At 33.7% G+C, this 16,033-nt stretch overlaps 1 protein-coding gene across 18 annotated transcripts in view; it reads right to left on the reverse strand.

Moving 5' to 3' along the window:
• BIRC6 (baculoviral IAP repeat containing 6) overlaps positions 1 to 16,033 on the reverse strand; it is a 203,621-nt gene that overhangs the window by 155,955 nt on the left and 31,633 nt on the right. For all 18 annotated transcript variants that reach the window (XR_012496300.2, XM_019741699.3, XM_019741694.3 and 15 more), the window contains exons 4-9: positions 12,858 to 13,051; positions 10,349 to 10,460; positions 8,356 to 8,438; positions 4,765 to 4,987; positions 4,523 to 4,683; positions 616 to 674 (exon numbers count right to left, since the gene is read on the reverse strand). Coding sequence is in view for 17 of the 18 variants with exons in the window: in XM_019741699.3 (XP_019597258.2) it covers positions 616 to 674; positions 4,523 to 4,683; positions 4,765 to 4,987; positions 8,356 to 8,438; positions 10,349 to 10,460; positions 12,858 to 13,051 (832 nt within the window). In the remaining variant the exon portion in view is untranslated. The remainder of the gene's footprint in view (positions 1 to 615; positions 675 to 4,522; positions 4,684 to 4,764; positions 4,988 to 8,355; positions 8,439 to 10,348; positions 10,461 to 12,857; positions 13,052 to 16,033) is intronic.

The following is a 16,033-nucleotide window of genomic DNA, read 5'->3' on the forward strand; positions in this document are numbered from 1 at the left end:
ATCTATCTTAGTCCCCAAAACTCTAATTAAAACATTAAAATAAATATTTTATATATTAGGAAATGCTATCAGTCTATAATTAAGTGACAGGATTTGAATTTTGACATCATAAACTATTTTGAGAGATGCACTAGTAACCATGCCTGTACTATAACTACATTAAAATACGAGGCATACTCTTTTGCCTTAATAGTTCATAAGATAATGAGTAAGGAAGCATTTAGCGGATGCCTTAATGTCTATGATTTTTATTCTTGTCTTTGGTGGAGAATAAAGAATCTTAATTTAAATATTATTTTTATTTAACAAGAGTCTACATTATGCAAGAAAACTGAACGCATTCTGAAGAGCTTCATGTCAACACCCTGACATCTGCAACAAAAATTTAATAAAACTGTCCCCTTTACTTCCTTCGGCTCAAATAGGTAACATTTAAAATTTAAATACAGAACACTACATACTACTAATTCAAGATCTCTGTTATGTAAGATTAGAGTTTAAATTCAGAGTTTGTATTAACGAAGAAAGACATTTAGAATTAAGTGATATTTAGCTTTATCTGCAACTGTGTAAATGCAAAGTTTTAAAACAGATTATCTACCTTTTTATACATACCTGTCACAGAATCTGATCTGGAATGCTCTTCACTGTCTGAATCCTCCAGTAAATCATCACTTAAAAGTCAAAGTAAAAAAAATAATTTGAATTTTTAAAAAATGTATCCATAATATGAGACAGCAAAAAATAAAAAAGCAATACAACACAACCACCACTGCTTTACATCTGGAATATAAGCTTCACTAAGACTATTACAACTAGCTTAAATGATATATAAGTAGTTGGAGTTCATAACTGATTAACAATGCTGATAATGAATCTTAAATCATTAAATATCTGCCTGAAATAGGATGTGAAAACCTCTAAGAATCTGTAACAGAATTTGTAGAAATTAGAAGACTGCTAAGGTATGATTGGATATAGTTTGGGTAAATAAAGATAAAAAAGAGCACAAGATTCCAGTAGTAAAATTCTCTTACTAAATTCAGGAACGATACCCTAAAAACAAATAGGGGAGTGTGTAACACGTGAGTATGTACATGTACTCACACATTCATTTCATTTTTGTTTTGTATTTGGTTTGTTTTGGAAGGGCTGTTAAGAATGCCTTGAAGAAAATTATTACAACCCAGAATTTAAAAGTTAAGACAACATGACAATATTCCCTCTTTTACTCTGCACTCGGATGGCCAAGAAATTGCCGGTTTCCCTCTTTGTGTTCATCTTTATCCTCAGTCTCCATTGTTAGCAGACAAAAAAAAGATATAATTACAGATCACTCCAGCACAATATTAGGCTATGTCTGTACTCTAATAATCAGCACTTCTACAGCAGTTCTAAAATTCTAATAACCTTAATTACAAAAATAAAAACATGCATTTTGCAGGAAGAAAAAGTAAGTCTCCATTTTTGAAACAATGTACTGCACTTGCATCAGAAATACCCCGGCATTAATAATGTTGTTTTAAATGAAATGTAAGTCAGTAATCTGTTAAAAAAAAAAAAAATTGTTTGGAATTTCGAGGGGGAGAAACTTGCTTAGATATTTGACAAATTTTCTGTTTCAGTTTTTCAAGTGGTGATAATTGTCTATAAACCAATTTTGTGCTATAATTTAAACAACAAAAGAATGCAGAAAGTTTCAGATCAGCTGCTAATTGATTCAAGCTATTCAAACACTAATTGGCTGGTTGGCGGGGGGGGGGGGGGGGGGGGGGGGGGGGGGGAAGATACCTGAAAAATAAATACCAAGAGGGAATATTAATGAATGGAAATTATCCAGAATGAAGTCCAAATCAAGAAGACACAGTAAGTTTCAGATAAAGAAGAGCCTTTACATTAAGAAAAATAACTAAATATTACCCAGCTGTACTGAGATAAAAGGTTAAATAAAGTAGTAGCATACTTTTAAAGAAGAAATTTAGGTATCTCAAAATGAAGTTACAAAAATTATAATGGGTTTTCAGAAAAATCACCTTTTAAGGCAAAAATAATAATAATTAAAAAAACTTTTTCTGAATGTCTTCAAAATAGAATAATCTATTTTACATTTTATTTTACGATAGAAAAATTCTCATACTATTATATGATAAAATCACAGGAATAAAATCAAAGGGCGAATTTTATGATATGTAATATTATAATAAAATATTTAAAAATTCACGAGTTAAAAAAAATGCACATAAAGGTTAACACCTGGATGCTGTGATTATGGGCGCTATACATTTCAAGTTATTTCTCTGTATTTTCCAATTTTTCTACAATAAGCATGCATTACTTATATAATAGACAGATTTACTAAAGCCTTTTACATGATATAAAACCTTTTGCAAAGTAAGAAACATGTAAAATAAGATTATGAATAAGTTTTAAAAGTTTACTTAAGATTACATGTCTTTTGAAAACTAAATATACTAATATTATAGGGGTACTTTAGTTTTGGTGGTACCAATACCATCAACAACTTCAAAGCTAACTTAGGAAATGTTTGCCAATTTGAAAGACAGAACATACAACTGAGAAAATGTTAATTCATTGAAATTAAATGAGTTCCCAAATAAATATTCTTCCTTGAATAAATTCAGAAGACAAATGTTATCTTCTAAATAAAAATGGTCAAAAGCAATTCCTAAGCAAACTATATAGCTAATTATTTTCTACTTCTTGGCTAAGCTTTAATTTCCTGAATTATGATTCTTCAAGCTAATGAAACTCACATGGTATACTTTGAAAACAAATATATTTTATCTTGTACCACAAAGCAGAGGTAGTTTTGTTCATTATATTCACTACCAATCCAACAAGAATCCTGCTACTCCGGGGGAGGGATAGGCCAGCCAGGGGGCTAGAGTTTCGAGATGAAGTTCTACTTCTTCAGCTTCCTCCTATTACCCCAACTTGAGAGTAAATTTCTGTATGATTCATCTCACACTTTCTTGGGAGAAAAGGGTCCTTCTATCCTAGATAGAGTAAGTCTCTTAAAACCAGGCAGAGAGATTTATATCTCAACTCGAGCACACTACCCCACATAATACCCGTCCAACAGAAATATTGGATACGTGTTTACTAAAATACACATTTACCTAAGGGTGTGTGTGAATGTGCTGTGTGTGTGTATGCATGTATATAATCTTAAAAGTATGTCTTGATTCAATTTTTAATCCCCAAATTACAAACTCCAAGACAAAAGTTCTAATTAAAATAGGTGTTCAGAAAAACATACCAATTTCATTATCTTCTATTAATTTTCCTCTAACTTCTAAGAAAATCACAGAGAACCAGCATGCTTACTTTCCAGTCCTATTGGCAACTGTGGACAAAAATTCCATGGGCTAGCTGCTTTCCCATCAAGCTCTCACTGGGATTTATAACTGAGAACAACCATGAAGCTTTCATTCTGTTCCAGAGCTCAGACCACATTCATTTACCTGCCTGTAATTTATACCTATTATTACCAAGAGGAACTAAACAAAGGTAACCTTCCCAACTTATATGCTGTAAATTTTCCATTAATTCCCTCAATTAAATAATTTCCATTCAAGCCACCAAAGGGATTGTGAAGTAAAATAGTAAATCACTGACTGGTGTTAACACCAATCACACATCAGTAACATAAGCCCCTGCAAGTGAAATAACAGACCTCCTCTGTGTATCAGGACATCTGGTCACAGTTAAACAGGCTCCATTTCACACTGCGACCTTCCGAATCTTAAAAAGAGGTAGCTGCTAATGCTTAAAAGACAAGCGGAGGGGTTTGTGGGCCCCTTCATTCTGCCTACTTGAGGATCCTGCAGGTGTTGCCCAGTTCAGAGTTACAACTGCAGTTTCTTGGGAAACAAGTGAGTGAAGTAGGATTATACTTTGACTCTACTGCCCCCACAAAGACCAAATACAGCTACAGAAATCAGGAAGCTGTCAAAAAAGCTGAATGGAAGAGAATCCAGCAATAAAATTTTATCAAAATGTTTCTACAGCAATAATTATCATGCCTCAACTCACACTGGTTAGTGCTAAATTGTTTTAAATAATTAGGTCATCCTCCTTACCCACAGGTTATGTTACTCATTAGCACATCTATAATTTGAGGTGCTAATGAAGAAAAGGGAAACTAAAATCATTTGGTTCAACTACTCTATGAAAAGGTTTAGTAGAAGATGAAATTACAAGTCTAATCCAGGGATTTCATTTCATTATTTAGAGTATTTTTCATTGTAGCAATTATATCTAATTGGCATAGATTGAGATATTAATAGAAAACAAAGTACATTTTACACACTATGGCATTTCTGAATGAAATTTCTTTTCAAGAATCACACAGCTCTTTCAGATTTCCAAACAAACATTTATTCTCTAATCTCTTGACCTAATTTTTTTCTGCCTCTTCAATTAGAATTAAGAGAATATAAAATTTAGGAAAAAGAAAACATTTAACTTCAATGAATACCACAAAAACAAATTCACATACCTATCTCCTTCCAATTTTGGTATATCTGAGCAACTAGAGGAGTCTTCCAGCCACGCCAAAGTTGGTCTCCTTGATTCAACTGCTGAGCTTGGTTCTCCCGACAGAATAAGCTGTTGTACAATGGCTGGATCATATGCATTAATTTCAAACTTTAAATGCACCTAAACAAAGGAAGAGCCTAAGTTCACAACTGATTTTTTTTTTCTCAATTACTAATTTGTTAATTCAAAATTAAAACACACCTTCATAAGTTTGGAAACATCCCATATGCAGATCTTTCCTCGTTTTGTTGCAGCAGCTAGAAAATGAGGGCAGCTCCCCGACCCAAAGCAAGATATTCTATCTGTTCCATCTGTACAAGGAAACTGCGCAGGACTTGTTGCAAGAGTGACTGACAATGGCACATTCTGTGTATGCTCACCTTTCACAAACGGGCAGTTTGGGGAATGTCTCTCGTGTTCAGACCTTACAGAAATTAAGGAAAGAAAATTCTGTTTAATGAACAACAAAGCTGTGAAGTTTGTACATTAAAAAAGAACCCCAAGATCATGCTTCCTTTTTTTAAAAAACAATTAATTGAACTTAAAGTATTCCTCATTTAAAAGACTCAAATACCAAATCATTCAATTTTATCAAGATCACTCGAACATGTTCAACTACTCACTTTATAATAGCAGTTGTGATTCACTTTAATTGATTACGAACACAATCTCAGATAAAACTAAGACATAAATGTTATCATATAATTTATGCTATATTAACATACTGATAAAATTTTTTCAATTCTGGTATTTCCTCACACTGGTTTCCTACAACTTAAAATGATTAAGTATTTTGCTTCAGTTTAAAATTATCCATGTATGTACAGTACAGTGACAATAATTAACAATACTGTACTGCATACTCGTATTTGAAATTTGCAAAGAAAATATATCTTAAATCTTCTTACCACACACACAAAATGAAAACTATGCAGAGGTGATGGATACATAAATTAATTAGCTTGATTGTGGTGATCTTTTCACAATGTGTATATGTATCAGTATCAAGTTGTACACCTTAATATATACAATTTTTACATGTCCAAGATAAATCAATAAAGCTGTTCTTATAAATTAATTATGTATAACTATACATAGTATATATATTTATCTGTGGCCAGAACTATAAATGACATAATATAGCAAAATCTCAATAAATGCCATTCAAATCGCAAATAACTTTGTAGCAAAGTCTAAAAGCAAAAACACCAAGACAGTATGGATAGCGACCTATATGAAGAACACAGTAATATACCCTACACATTCATATACAATCACTACAGGACCCAATCAAACAAATAATTTCTAAACACAATTTCTTTTCAAAGAAACTTAGATAATGTTCACAGATTGTCCAGTATTTCTTTCAAATAAATGCTTATTGGTGAATAGAAATGTTAAATTAGTTTAGTACTAGAAAACCCTAACATTTTTATAAAAATAAAATACTAGGACCTAAGATCAAGACTGGTATAAAGACTAAGAATTTTCTCAAGTATTGAAAGCAGGATCAACTTTAACACTTAAACTATCTGTCAAACTTTGAGCCTACTTTCTTTCTTTCTTTGTGGTTTTTTTTTTTTTTTTTAAACTTTGACAAATTCTAATTACAAGGCATTATTTGAAATGTCAGGATGCTGCTACCAAAAAAAGAAAAAAAAGAACCTTTTTTGCCAAAGCCATTTTTACATTTCCATGGCAAAGAAAGGAACACTATACTTATAAAGCATGCTATTCCTTAGGGTGTGCATATTCTTTCTACATTGCACCTACAAGTTACCTACATCCAGATATAAATCCTAGAAAATTTGCAATATGCAGGTGTCTTACATGAATGCTTTTACATGGCTTCCCTAAGCACATATTTTGACTGGATTCCCTCCCAGCTGAGTCCTCGGGTTATTTTCCCCTTTCCATCTTTCTCTCTTAACCTGAGGAGTTTTAACTTTATAATTACAACTGTATTTACACAAATGATACATGACTATATAAAATAAAGCTAAAGACCCACTTCAACTATAATATCCAATCCCAGTAATCTCCTATTCTACCTGTAGGTAACCACTGTTATGAATTTAAGTGGTATACTGCTAAAATATTTTTGTAAATTTATATACATATATGTACAGACAGAAAATATAGAGGTTTTATTTTAAATAGACAGTACCATTGTATGAATCATTCTACAGCAGCTTTCTTGACACAATAACATATCTAAAAGTTACTGATGGTGATTAATAGAGAGCTAACTATTCATTCCTTTTAATTGTTGGATCATAGTCATTATATGAATATACGCTTTATTTGGCTATTCCCTTCTGATAGGCATTTAACATGTTTCCAGTTTTTCAGTGCAGTGACCATCCATTTTACACCTCTTGCATACAACAGCAATTAATTCCCTAGGGTAAATAAGTAGAGCGGAATTGCCAGATAATACGGTGTGCTCATTTTACTCTTTTAAAACTTCAATCTCCCTCCAAAGTAACTCTGTCAACTCTCACAATTAAAATATGAGAGTCCCATTTTCCTCTTCTACGTCCTCATTCTTTTTCCCCTTATAGTTTCAGGTGGTGCCCGGGCTCTGCTCCCTAGCCCCCATCAATCCTGTTCTTGCTTATCCATTTGACGCATTGTCCCCAAGTCCTCAGAGACTCTACCAACTGCTCGAGCTTGAGGAATCCTGACTCCTGGGGGTAACAAGACGTAGAATCCTTGATTCCCTGACCATGTCAAGAAACAACGGGTTTTGAACAGCCCCAGTTGGATATCTGAATCAACTTCCCCATAGAAAAATCTTTATATGCATGTGTGTGTACACACACACACACAGTTTTTAGAGGAAAAGACTAAGTTCCAAACAGAACCCTAACCTAAATCTGAAAATTGCTCGTCTTCAACTCTGTCTACAGATAGATGCAACTCCAAGTTTTGTTTTCATACAGTATTTCCCACTGAAACCTGGAATCCATATGTATACTCCAGTAGGCTTTTCCAAGTTCACCCCATTCCCACCAGGTCAGTAACAGTCAGAGACCTCAAACTAATTTGAGTACAAAGTTAAATGACTATTTTAAAATCAAATCCTGGCTCCATGACTTACTAGCCATATGCCCCTTCGGCAAATACTATTTCATGATAAAATGGGATAATAATTCCTATCTCAACGACTGTAAGGATTAAATTGGCGAATATACCCTCCTATAAAAACAAAGACAATAATAATACTTATTTCGTAGAGATAATGTGAGAAATAAATGAGTTAAAAAGTCTATAACGTGCTTTAGGATGATACCTAGTAAATAGTTTTATATAAATATTTGCAATTATTATTTCTATTAATAGGGCCTCAAAGCAGTCATTTGTGAAAATGAGGTTTCAATACATGCTCTCTAATATTTAGCTAAATTCTAAACTTTCATGCGCTAGAATCAAAATCACCACAGACGCCCTAAAATTACTTCAAATGACAGCCTGCCCTCAAAAGACAAGAATTAAACTGCTCAAGTTAACCATGCTATTTTAATTTATCACACAGCCTTCTGGTTTTCAGAGCCTGGTTCTTTGACACTTCTCCCACATACAGATTTTAGGAAGTCCAAGACCTCAGAGGTATTGTATGCCAACTGATGTGACAGCATAGACAACGCTAACTCATTCTCTTGGATAAAGGCAAAAATACAGATGGCAGAAAGTCACGAATATTATTATAGCTAGATCATAAAAGTAAAATTTAGAAGCACATTTATAGGATTAACTGAGCCTAATATGTCCAGAAAAATCAAGACTCACCAAGGTTCATCAGTAGGTTCCCAACAAACGAGACACACACTACAAGTAAAACACATGGCTCTATCATCTCCAGATGAGGCAGGCTGCAAATTTATAAAGAATATAGGAAATGTTAACAATATTAAAATAGCTTTTAAATAAAAATTCATCTAAAACCACTAATAAACTTAGATAAAAATTATATATTAAAAAGAAGAAAATTAGCATATACTATTAAGTTCCAACGACACACTGAATCCCCAAATGTTTATAAATCTGCTGCCTTATTTGAAAAATTGTTGCATCAGAAAATGACCAATAAGTCAAACATGGAGGCGCACACACACTCAATCTCTGATCTAGCATCTTCTAATTATATTACTAAAGTATCTGAAATATAGTTAATTATACGAAAAGAAATACTCTAACAGGTTTATTATTAAAAACTGAATCCCACACAACCACACAAGAAAGGGCAAGAAAAAGGGAAAAGCAAACTAGTGCTAGCAAACTAGCAAAAGAGTGACCCTAATTCATGTAATATTCAAGACACATGGGACAAAATGCTACGTATATATATCAAAACCTGAATTGAAATATACCTTTGAAAACCAACATTATTATTTCTGGGCACTTAACTCTAGTTACCACTGACTATGTCTACAGATTAAAATGTATTATACATTTTACAAGATTAAAAATAATGAGCCCCTAACACAGGCAGAAGATTCTAGAAAACCTATGAACCAGTCTCCAAATGAATCTATGTTTAACTGGAAGTCTGAAAAACTTTGAATGAAATATTCAAATATGCGGTATTCTGATTTAATTTTAGTTAAGATACTCAGAACACTTCAAGATAACTACGTGTTTCCCCGAAAATAAGACGTAGCTGGACCAACAGCTCTAATGGGTCCTTTGGAGCAAAAATTAATTAAGACCCGGTGTTATGTTATATGTTATGTTACGTCACGTCACGTTATGTCACGTTACGTTATAGAAGATCCAGTCTTATATTAAAATAAGACTGGGTCTTATATTAAAATAAGACTGGGTCTTATATTAATTTTTGCTCCAAAAGACGCATTACAGCTGATGGTTCAGCTATGTCTTATTTTCAGGAAAACACGGTAAGAAATGATCACTCCCGATTCTTCATGCTAATAACTTCAATATATTTCAAAGTTTAGTTGAATTCTAAAATTAAATAAGCAAGCTTTATGTAAACTGACGTGTTTGATTTCTTAGATTCTTTAGCAGTAATAAAACAGTGGTAAGCCTGTCTACACTACTCAGTTGAAGTTTCTTTTAATTAGCATATTATGCCTAACTGAACTCATTTTTCTTAACCTCCCTCTACTTTAGTTCAGTCAAGCTCTCCATAATGTCCCATTCTCATGTCTTTGTAACACTAATCCTTCTACTGTACACCCTCTTTTCCTACATAAAACTACTACTATTTTCCTTGATTAATTACTCCTCTTTCTGCACAATTTCTTAATCAGCTCTTCAATTATATATTCAGGTAGCACTTCACTACCCACAATGCTACTACTTTAGTATATGGGTAATTTATATCCCAAATAAAATTAGAATTTCAGGAGTAACTGTAATGTGTTTTTTTATTGCATGACCCTAGTATCTATTACTGTTAGGAATACAGAAGTCAAAACATGAAAATAAACACACATCCAAAGAGAACACTTCTCAAAAAGCAAATCTGAAGAATACTGCCTATTTAGGAAAGAAAATAGTTACAAAGCATTAACTCTGTTGTTAGCTACTTTTAACAATTTTTTTTTTCTTTTCATACACAATACATGACATAGGAAATAGCCAGTCAGTATTACATTCAAAGATGTAAGAACAAAACACACATAAATACATACACACAAGTACACTGCTAGGTTACATGAAATAACTGTTTGAAAAAGTATTAAAATGTTAATGATTTTACTCAAGGCTAAAAAGGCACGCTAAAAAAAAGGTTTTTATTTAATAGTCTTTTCTTTACCTGATGATAAAATCCAGCTTGAGCCATGGGATCTGGTTGTGCCCATCTATAGCCTACATGAGGCCATGAGGTAAACGTCTCCCGTCTGTTAGCTTCACTATACATTAATGATCTAAAAGTAAACATACTTTATGTAATCGACATTAGGCATCAAATTACAGTGACAGTCCTATTTCATACTGGAAAAAAAAATTTTATTGCATTATCAACAAAAGATTGGAATGGCCTAATGACTAAGTTCATATTTATCTTTTAAACGAAAAATAATCACTTTTAGAAATTTCTCTTAAACAGAGCAGGGAAAAAGAAACCTGACTGCTGCCACAAATGATAAACAATTCCAGGGGTAGATTAAATTAACCTATGTTGCATAATTACCAAACACAAAACCTGGAAATGTAGAGGCAGAGAGCTGTATGCTTTCATCATGTGCCAAGTTTTGTACAATAAACAGATAAAACCAAAGAAAGAGTGGTTTTTATCTCAACCATATTGAGAAAGTATTTTCTATTTCTTTTCTTTAAGTGGAAGGCAGTTTTCTGTTCTTTCTCCAGAGAAATCCTTTTCCAGGTAAGTTGTACTCCCCAGAGAATTATCAAAACAGGACATCTTCACATTTTCATATTAAAAAATTAGCTCACTGAGACTCAAGCTGTAACAGAGAGGGCTAGAGTATTTTTTTAAAGGATCATACCAAAATTAGAAAAAGTCTTAACAGCTTCAAGTAAGAAACGACTGATAAACAAAGCTTATTCTTCCTAACACAAAAGTATAACTGATAACAGAAAGGAAAAAAAGAGAGAGAGAGAGAGTGGTAAAGGTCATCACAATGAGAAAAATACTTTTCTTTAAATTCTTCCCTAAATTCGTACATGATTTCCTGTATTATTGCTAGTGATCTTAAGTTTAACTTAAGAGTTGTGTTCTGGTTTGAAAAAAACATCACGGGTTAGAAAAGCCTTATCCTTTACAGGCTTTAGATCATCAGAATCTGTGTCAGTCTTAGAACAGAAAACTGTCCACTGAGTTACATTACCAAAAAAGGAACAGCAGTAGCATCTAATAGAGCCTAACTCAAACTTCCAAAGGACCTGAGTTCATCAAGGTCCTCATCAGGACCCTAGATTCATTTTTAATGAAACAAACACCACAAATTACATCAAAACTAATATTCTGAGACATTTTAACGCTTCCAGAAACACTGAATATCCTACCCAATGAACGCATTTCCCAAAATAAAACATTTACCACAGTTTGCACTAATTTTTTTTAGAAACCCTGCTGCTATTTGCAAAGAAAATAGCTCTAAAGGGCTTTTTTTATAATCTCAACATAGGCACAGCTCTCAGGCAAGAACATTTATTCAAAGTACATCATTTCTCTTTCTCGCCCCCACCCCAGACATCTTCCAAAAAATAATGATAGCTATAGCACACATCACCTGATAGTTATTCAGATTAAAAATGATAATCTCTACATTTTGCCCAAAAGACAGAGATATCAATATTACTATGGAATATAAAAATTCTTCACAAATGTTAACACAACCAACAGAAGTTATCTATATAATAATAAAATCACTTAACCAAAAAAAGCAATTGATTAAGCAAAGTCTCAGTTTACCAAGAGATAAACTAATAAATACTACAAACTAAGAGCCATACTTAAGATAACAGAAGTTAAAAGTTAATTCACTCAGTAATGCCTTTGCTAACATCAGCATGTACTATTTATAAATGCACTTCAGAAAAAAACATGGGAAGTTACAATTCACATCAATGAAAATGTGAAAACATAAAATGCTACATGTGAAGGAAAATGTGAACTTATCAAAACTGTTAAATATTACAGTATAACACTTTTAAACTTCAGTACTTTCGATAAGAATCTGATAATTGTTATTTCAAATAACAAATTATGTAAGTTTTTAAACCAATGTATGTATTACTGGCTTTTTAATTAGTTTTATACAAAGAAGAAGCTCAGTAAATCTCTACTGAAGAAAATAATAGTTGAGATGCGATTTTTATAATACTTTTCTTACTTCCAGGGCAGGCAGCATAAAAATCTTAATTCAAAATTATCCTAATTAACTTTTTAATTCTTTTCATTTGTTAGCAGAACATAATACATGGCTCTTATACTTAGTCTCTCGCATGTTTTTTTCATTTATTAAGATTTATTTCAAAGGTCACAAATTTCAACAAGGTGAAATAATTCTTATAAATTGAATATAGTATTTTTAAGTTGATTCAAATATTTATTAAGCAAGTATGAAACTGTAATTTTCAAAATATAACTTTATGATCTTTAAACATTTCCCAAGTATCAGAAGAAATAGCATTTCAAGTGGTAGTTTACGTCACTTATTTTGATAAAAATGAGAATCTGAACAGTTTTTTGAAACATCTTTTTAATTATCATCCAATTTACAGTTTTCCTGGGTTAATCCAAAAAAAAGGAATCAATTCAACTTCAGTATCACATCTCTTTATAAGCAACGTTATACCTGTCCACAGAACGGCCTGGCCCCACTCCAAGTTCTGGACGTGCACTAGGTAAGAGGTAAGACAATCTGTCCATCACTGAGGATGCCACAGGTAAGGCAGCAACATTTTGATTTATTTTCTTGAGTTCATTCACAATGGCACTGGCAATGGACTTTAACACATGATGAGGAAGATGAAATGTAACTGTCGCCCACTGAAAGAAAATGGGGAGTGTAAGCAAAGAAAAATGGACTCAACAGTTTTAAGCAAAACCATAACTTACAAATTATAAATAAAGACCTATCAATCTCAAGTCAGTTGACTGCATTCATTCATTTAAAGCAGGAACTTGCAATTACATAAAAAATGAAATCTCAACTAATCACTGTGAAAAAGTTCAGAACCAGATGATAGCACACCTCATATATCCCATCCACAATTAAGGATAACTAAAATCATCTGGCATTTTTCATATTTCTCCAGCACATATACAATGTTAAGCACAAATTAGGCCCTCAAATATCTCTAGTCATAAGAACACAGTTGTACAATGTGTCACTACTGGGGTAGATGAGAAATTACTTTGGCTTAGATTCTTATGTATTTATTGTTGTCACCATAATCCAGCAGAAGTAACTAAAAGCATAGATCTTATAGTCACAGATTTGTATTGAAGGCCATCTTCACCATCAACTACGGTACCCTGGTCAAAAACTTCAGTTTCCTGCTTTTGTGAAATGGGGAAAAACAAATACCTACTCACCTAATATTATAAGAATTCAAGTGAGGACTGACTGGTACAGTGTTTAACAGAGCAGACGTTCATAAATGTTAACCACAATTATTTAACACTAAAACAATTACTTAAGAAGTTAGACTGCAAAAATGCTATGTATTATTCTCCCAGAAAAGTAAGTCTATAAACTAATTTCACCTTTGTATCTTATTCCTACTCACCTATCAATGGTTTCTACTCTTTCTAGTACACTCTAGGCAGCCTACTTAATTATTACTTATCAATAAAACTGGAAAAACTTGTGGCCAGAAACATGACTTGAATTGCTAAAAAAAACAACAAAACAAAAAACTCAGAGAATGAAAGCCTCTTACTTTGTTTCTAGACCTAACCTGTTCATATAACCAGAGCCTCTTTGTTTGAAAGGGAGGCTGAATCCCCTTGAGAAAATCCTACAATAGCCCAACTATACACTGTAAACCATATTTCAAACCTTCTGCAAAGGCACCCGTGGGCATTCACCAATCACTATGCTCTGGAGAATAGGAAACACTGTGATTTTTCAGGCATCAGCATTTTCAGGCAAAGCATCAGACAGTAGCATTGAAGTGACCTAAAACATCACAGTGAAAGGGAGGGCTTACGACGGTCAACCCAAAACTGTCTCAGTGAGCTCTGTAGGTCCCCAGACCTATCTTGTCATTATTTTTCCAGTTCCCAAATGCACAATTAGAAGAGACAGAATAGGCAACTAGAAAAATTCCTACATTGTTTATTGTTTCTCTGATCCTTTCTGAGAACTATTAAAGCAAGAAAGGTCAAGTGGAACCCCTAAAACTTTCATTCTCTACAACCATACAAAACCAAAGTAGTATCACATTCCTGAAAAAATTTCTGAGATTGATGCCACTATAAGAGACCTGAGAGACAGAGGAGTAATCAAACTATCTCACCTCCATTTAACTGGCCTGTTTGGCCTATGTGGAATATAAATGGATCTCAAGGAATGAATGTGGATTGAAACTATCAAGTGGTGACTTTAATTGCAGCTATATTCCAGATGAGATATCCTTACTAAAGGAGATCAACAAATCCCTTGATATCTGGCAGGCAATTACAATTCTGTCCAATACTATTGTCTTTCAACTAATTTTAAGGACCATCCAAAAGACTGCTTTAATCTGGCCATAACAATAAACCTTCAGTGTTACCTTGGGACTGAATCTCATGCTGTTTACCATAATCTAGTTCTGCAGAAATCCTGATCTAACATCCTGCCGATCACCAAATTGGTCCACTACATTGATTAACATCACATCAATTGGTCCATATAAGGAGGAAGTAGCAAGGAACTTAAATGCCTTACTGAGACACATGCAAGCCAGAGAGAATCAGTAAGAAGCTCCTGGCTTCTTAGTAGCCCCTAGTAGAAATTAATACCTATCCATTGAGACAAATGTTTATGCAATCAGAGCTAACTTACCCACCACGAACTAGGTGTTATCTGACACACCAAACCATAATACTGGGCACGGGATACAAGTATCCTTCATCAACTAGTTTATAAGAGATCAGTCTTGAGAAAGCCCAAAAGACAAGTTGAATAAGCAAATAGCTCAGACTTCTACAATACCTACTCTTGTCAAAATGCCACCTTCTCATTTCATACTGATCTTCTTATGATGCGATAACTGAGGAACAAAACCTCTGGCTCTGATTTACAGATGGTTCTGCACATTATGCTGATATCACCCCAACATGGATGGCAGCAGCATCACAGCCCTAGGCAAGACAGTGGTGAATGTAAACCTTCTCAGTGGGCAGAACTCCAACCAGTACATTTTTCTGGATTGAGAGCTGGTCAGAAGTAAAGGTCCTCACTGATTAATAGACAGTAGCTAATGTTGTGACTAGATAGTCAGGCATGTGTGACGATCAGGACTGGAAGACTGTTAACGAGGAAGTCAAGGGTAAAGGTGTACGAACAGACGTCGCCAAAGAAAACCAGAGTGTGAAACTATTTGTGAAATACATGAATGTTCATCAAAAGGCATCCATTCCAGAGGAAATGGATAAATTACACACACTATGAAAGTCACCCTCTCTCCACAGCCATTCCAGTGTTTGCTCAATGGACCTATATGCAAAATGCTATGGCAAGAGAGAGGGAAGGCATGTACAGGCCAAACATGAACTTCCCCTCACCAAGACTAACCAGGCGACAGCTCTTGCTGATTACCTTACCTACAAATAGCAAATATCAAAGCTGAGCCACCAATATGACACCATTTTCCAGGAGGAAGAGCCAGCTATCTGATCATAGGCTGATTACACTGAATTCCTTCAGTCAAGGACTAACCAGCAATTTGTCTTCACTGTAATAGATACGTATTCTGGACATGCATTTACCTGTTCTGCCCACAATGCTTCTGTCATATTATATCACTGCCTATGGACTAA

The sequence above is a fragment of the Rhinolophus sinicus genome, chromosome 2, assembly GCF_057876585.1.
Source record: "Rhinolophus sinicus isolate RSI-liver-muscle chromosome 2, RSI-T2T, whole genome shotgun sequence".
In the NCBI taxonomy this organism is placed as follows: Eukaryota; Metazoa; Chordata; class Mammalia; order Chiroptera; family Rhinolophidae; genus Rhinolophus; species Rhinolophus sinicus.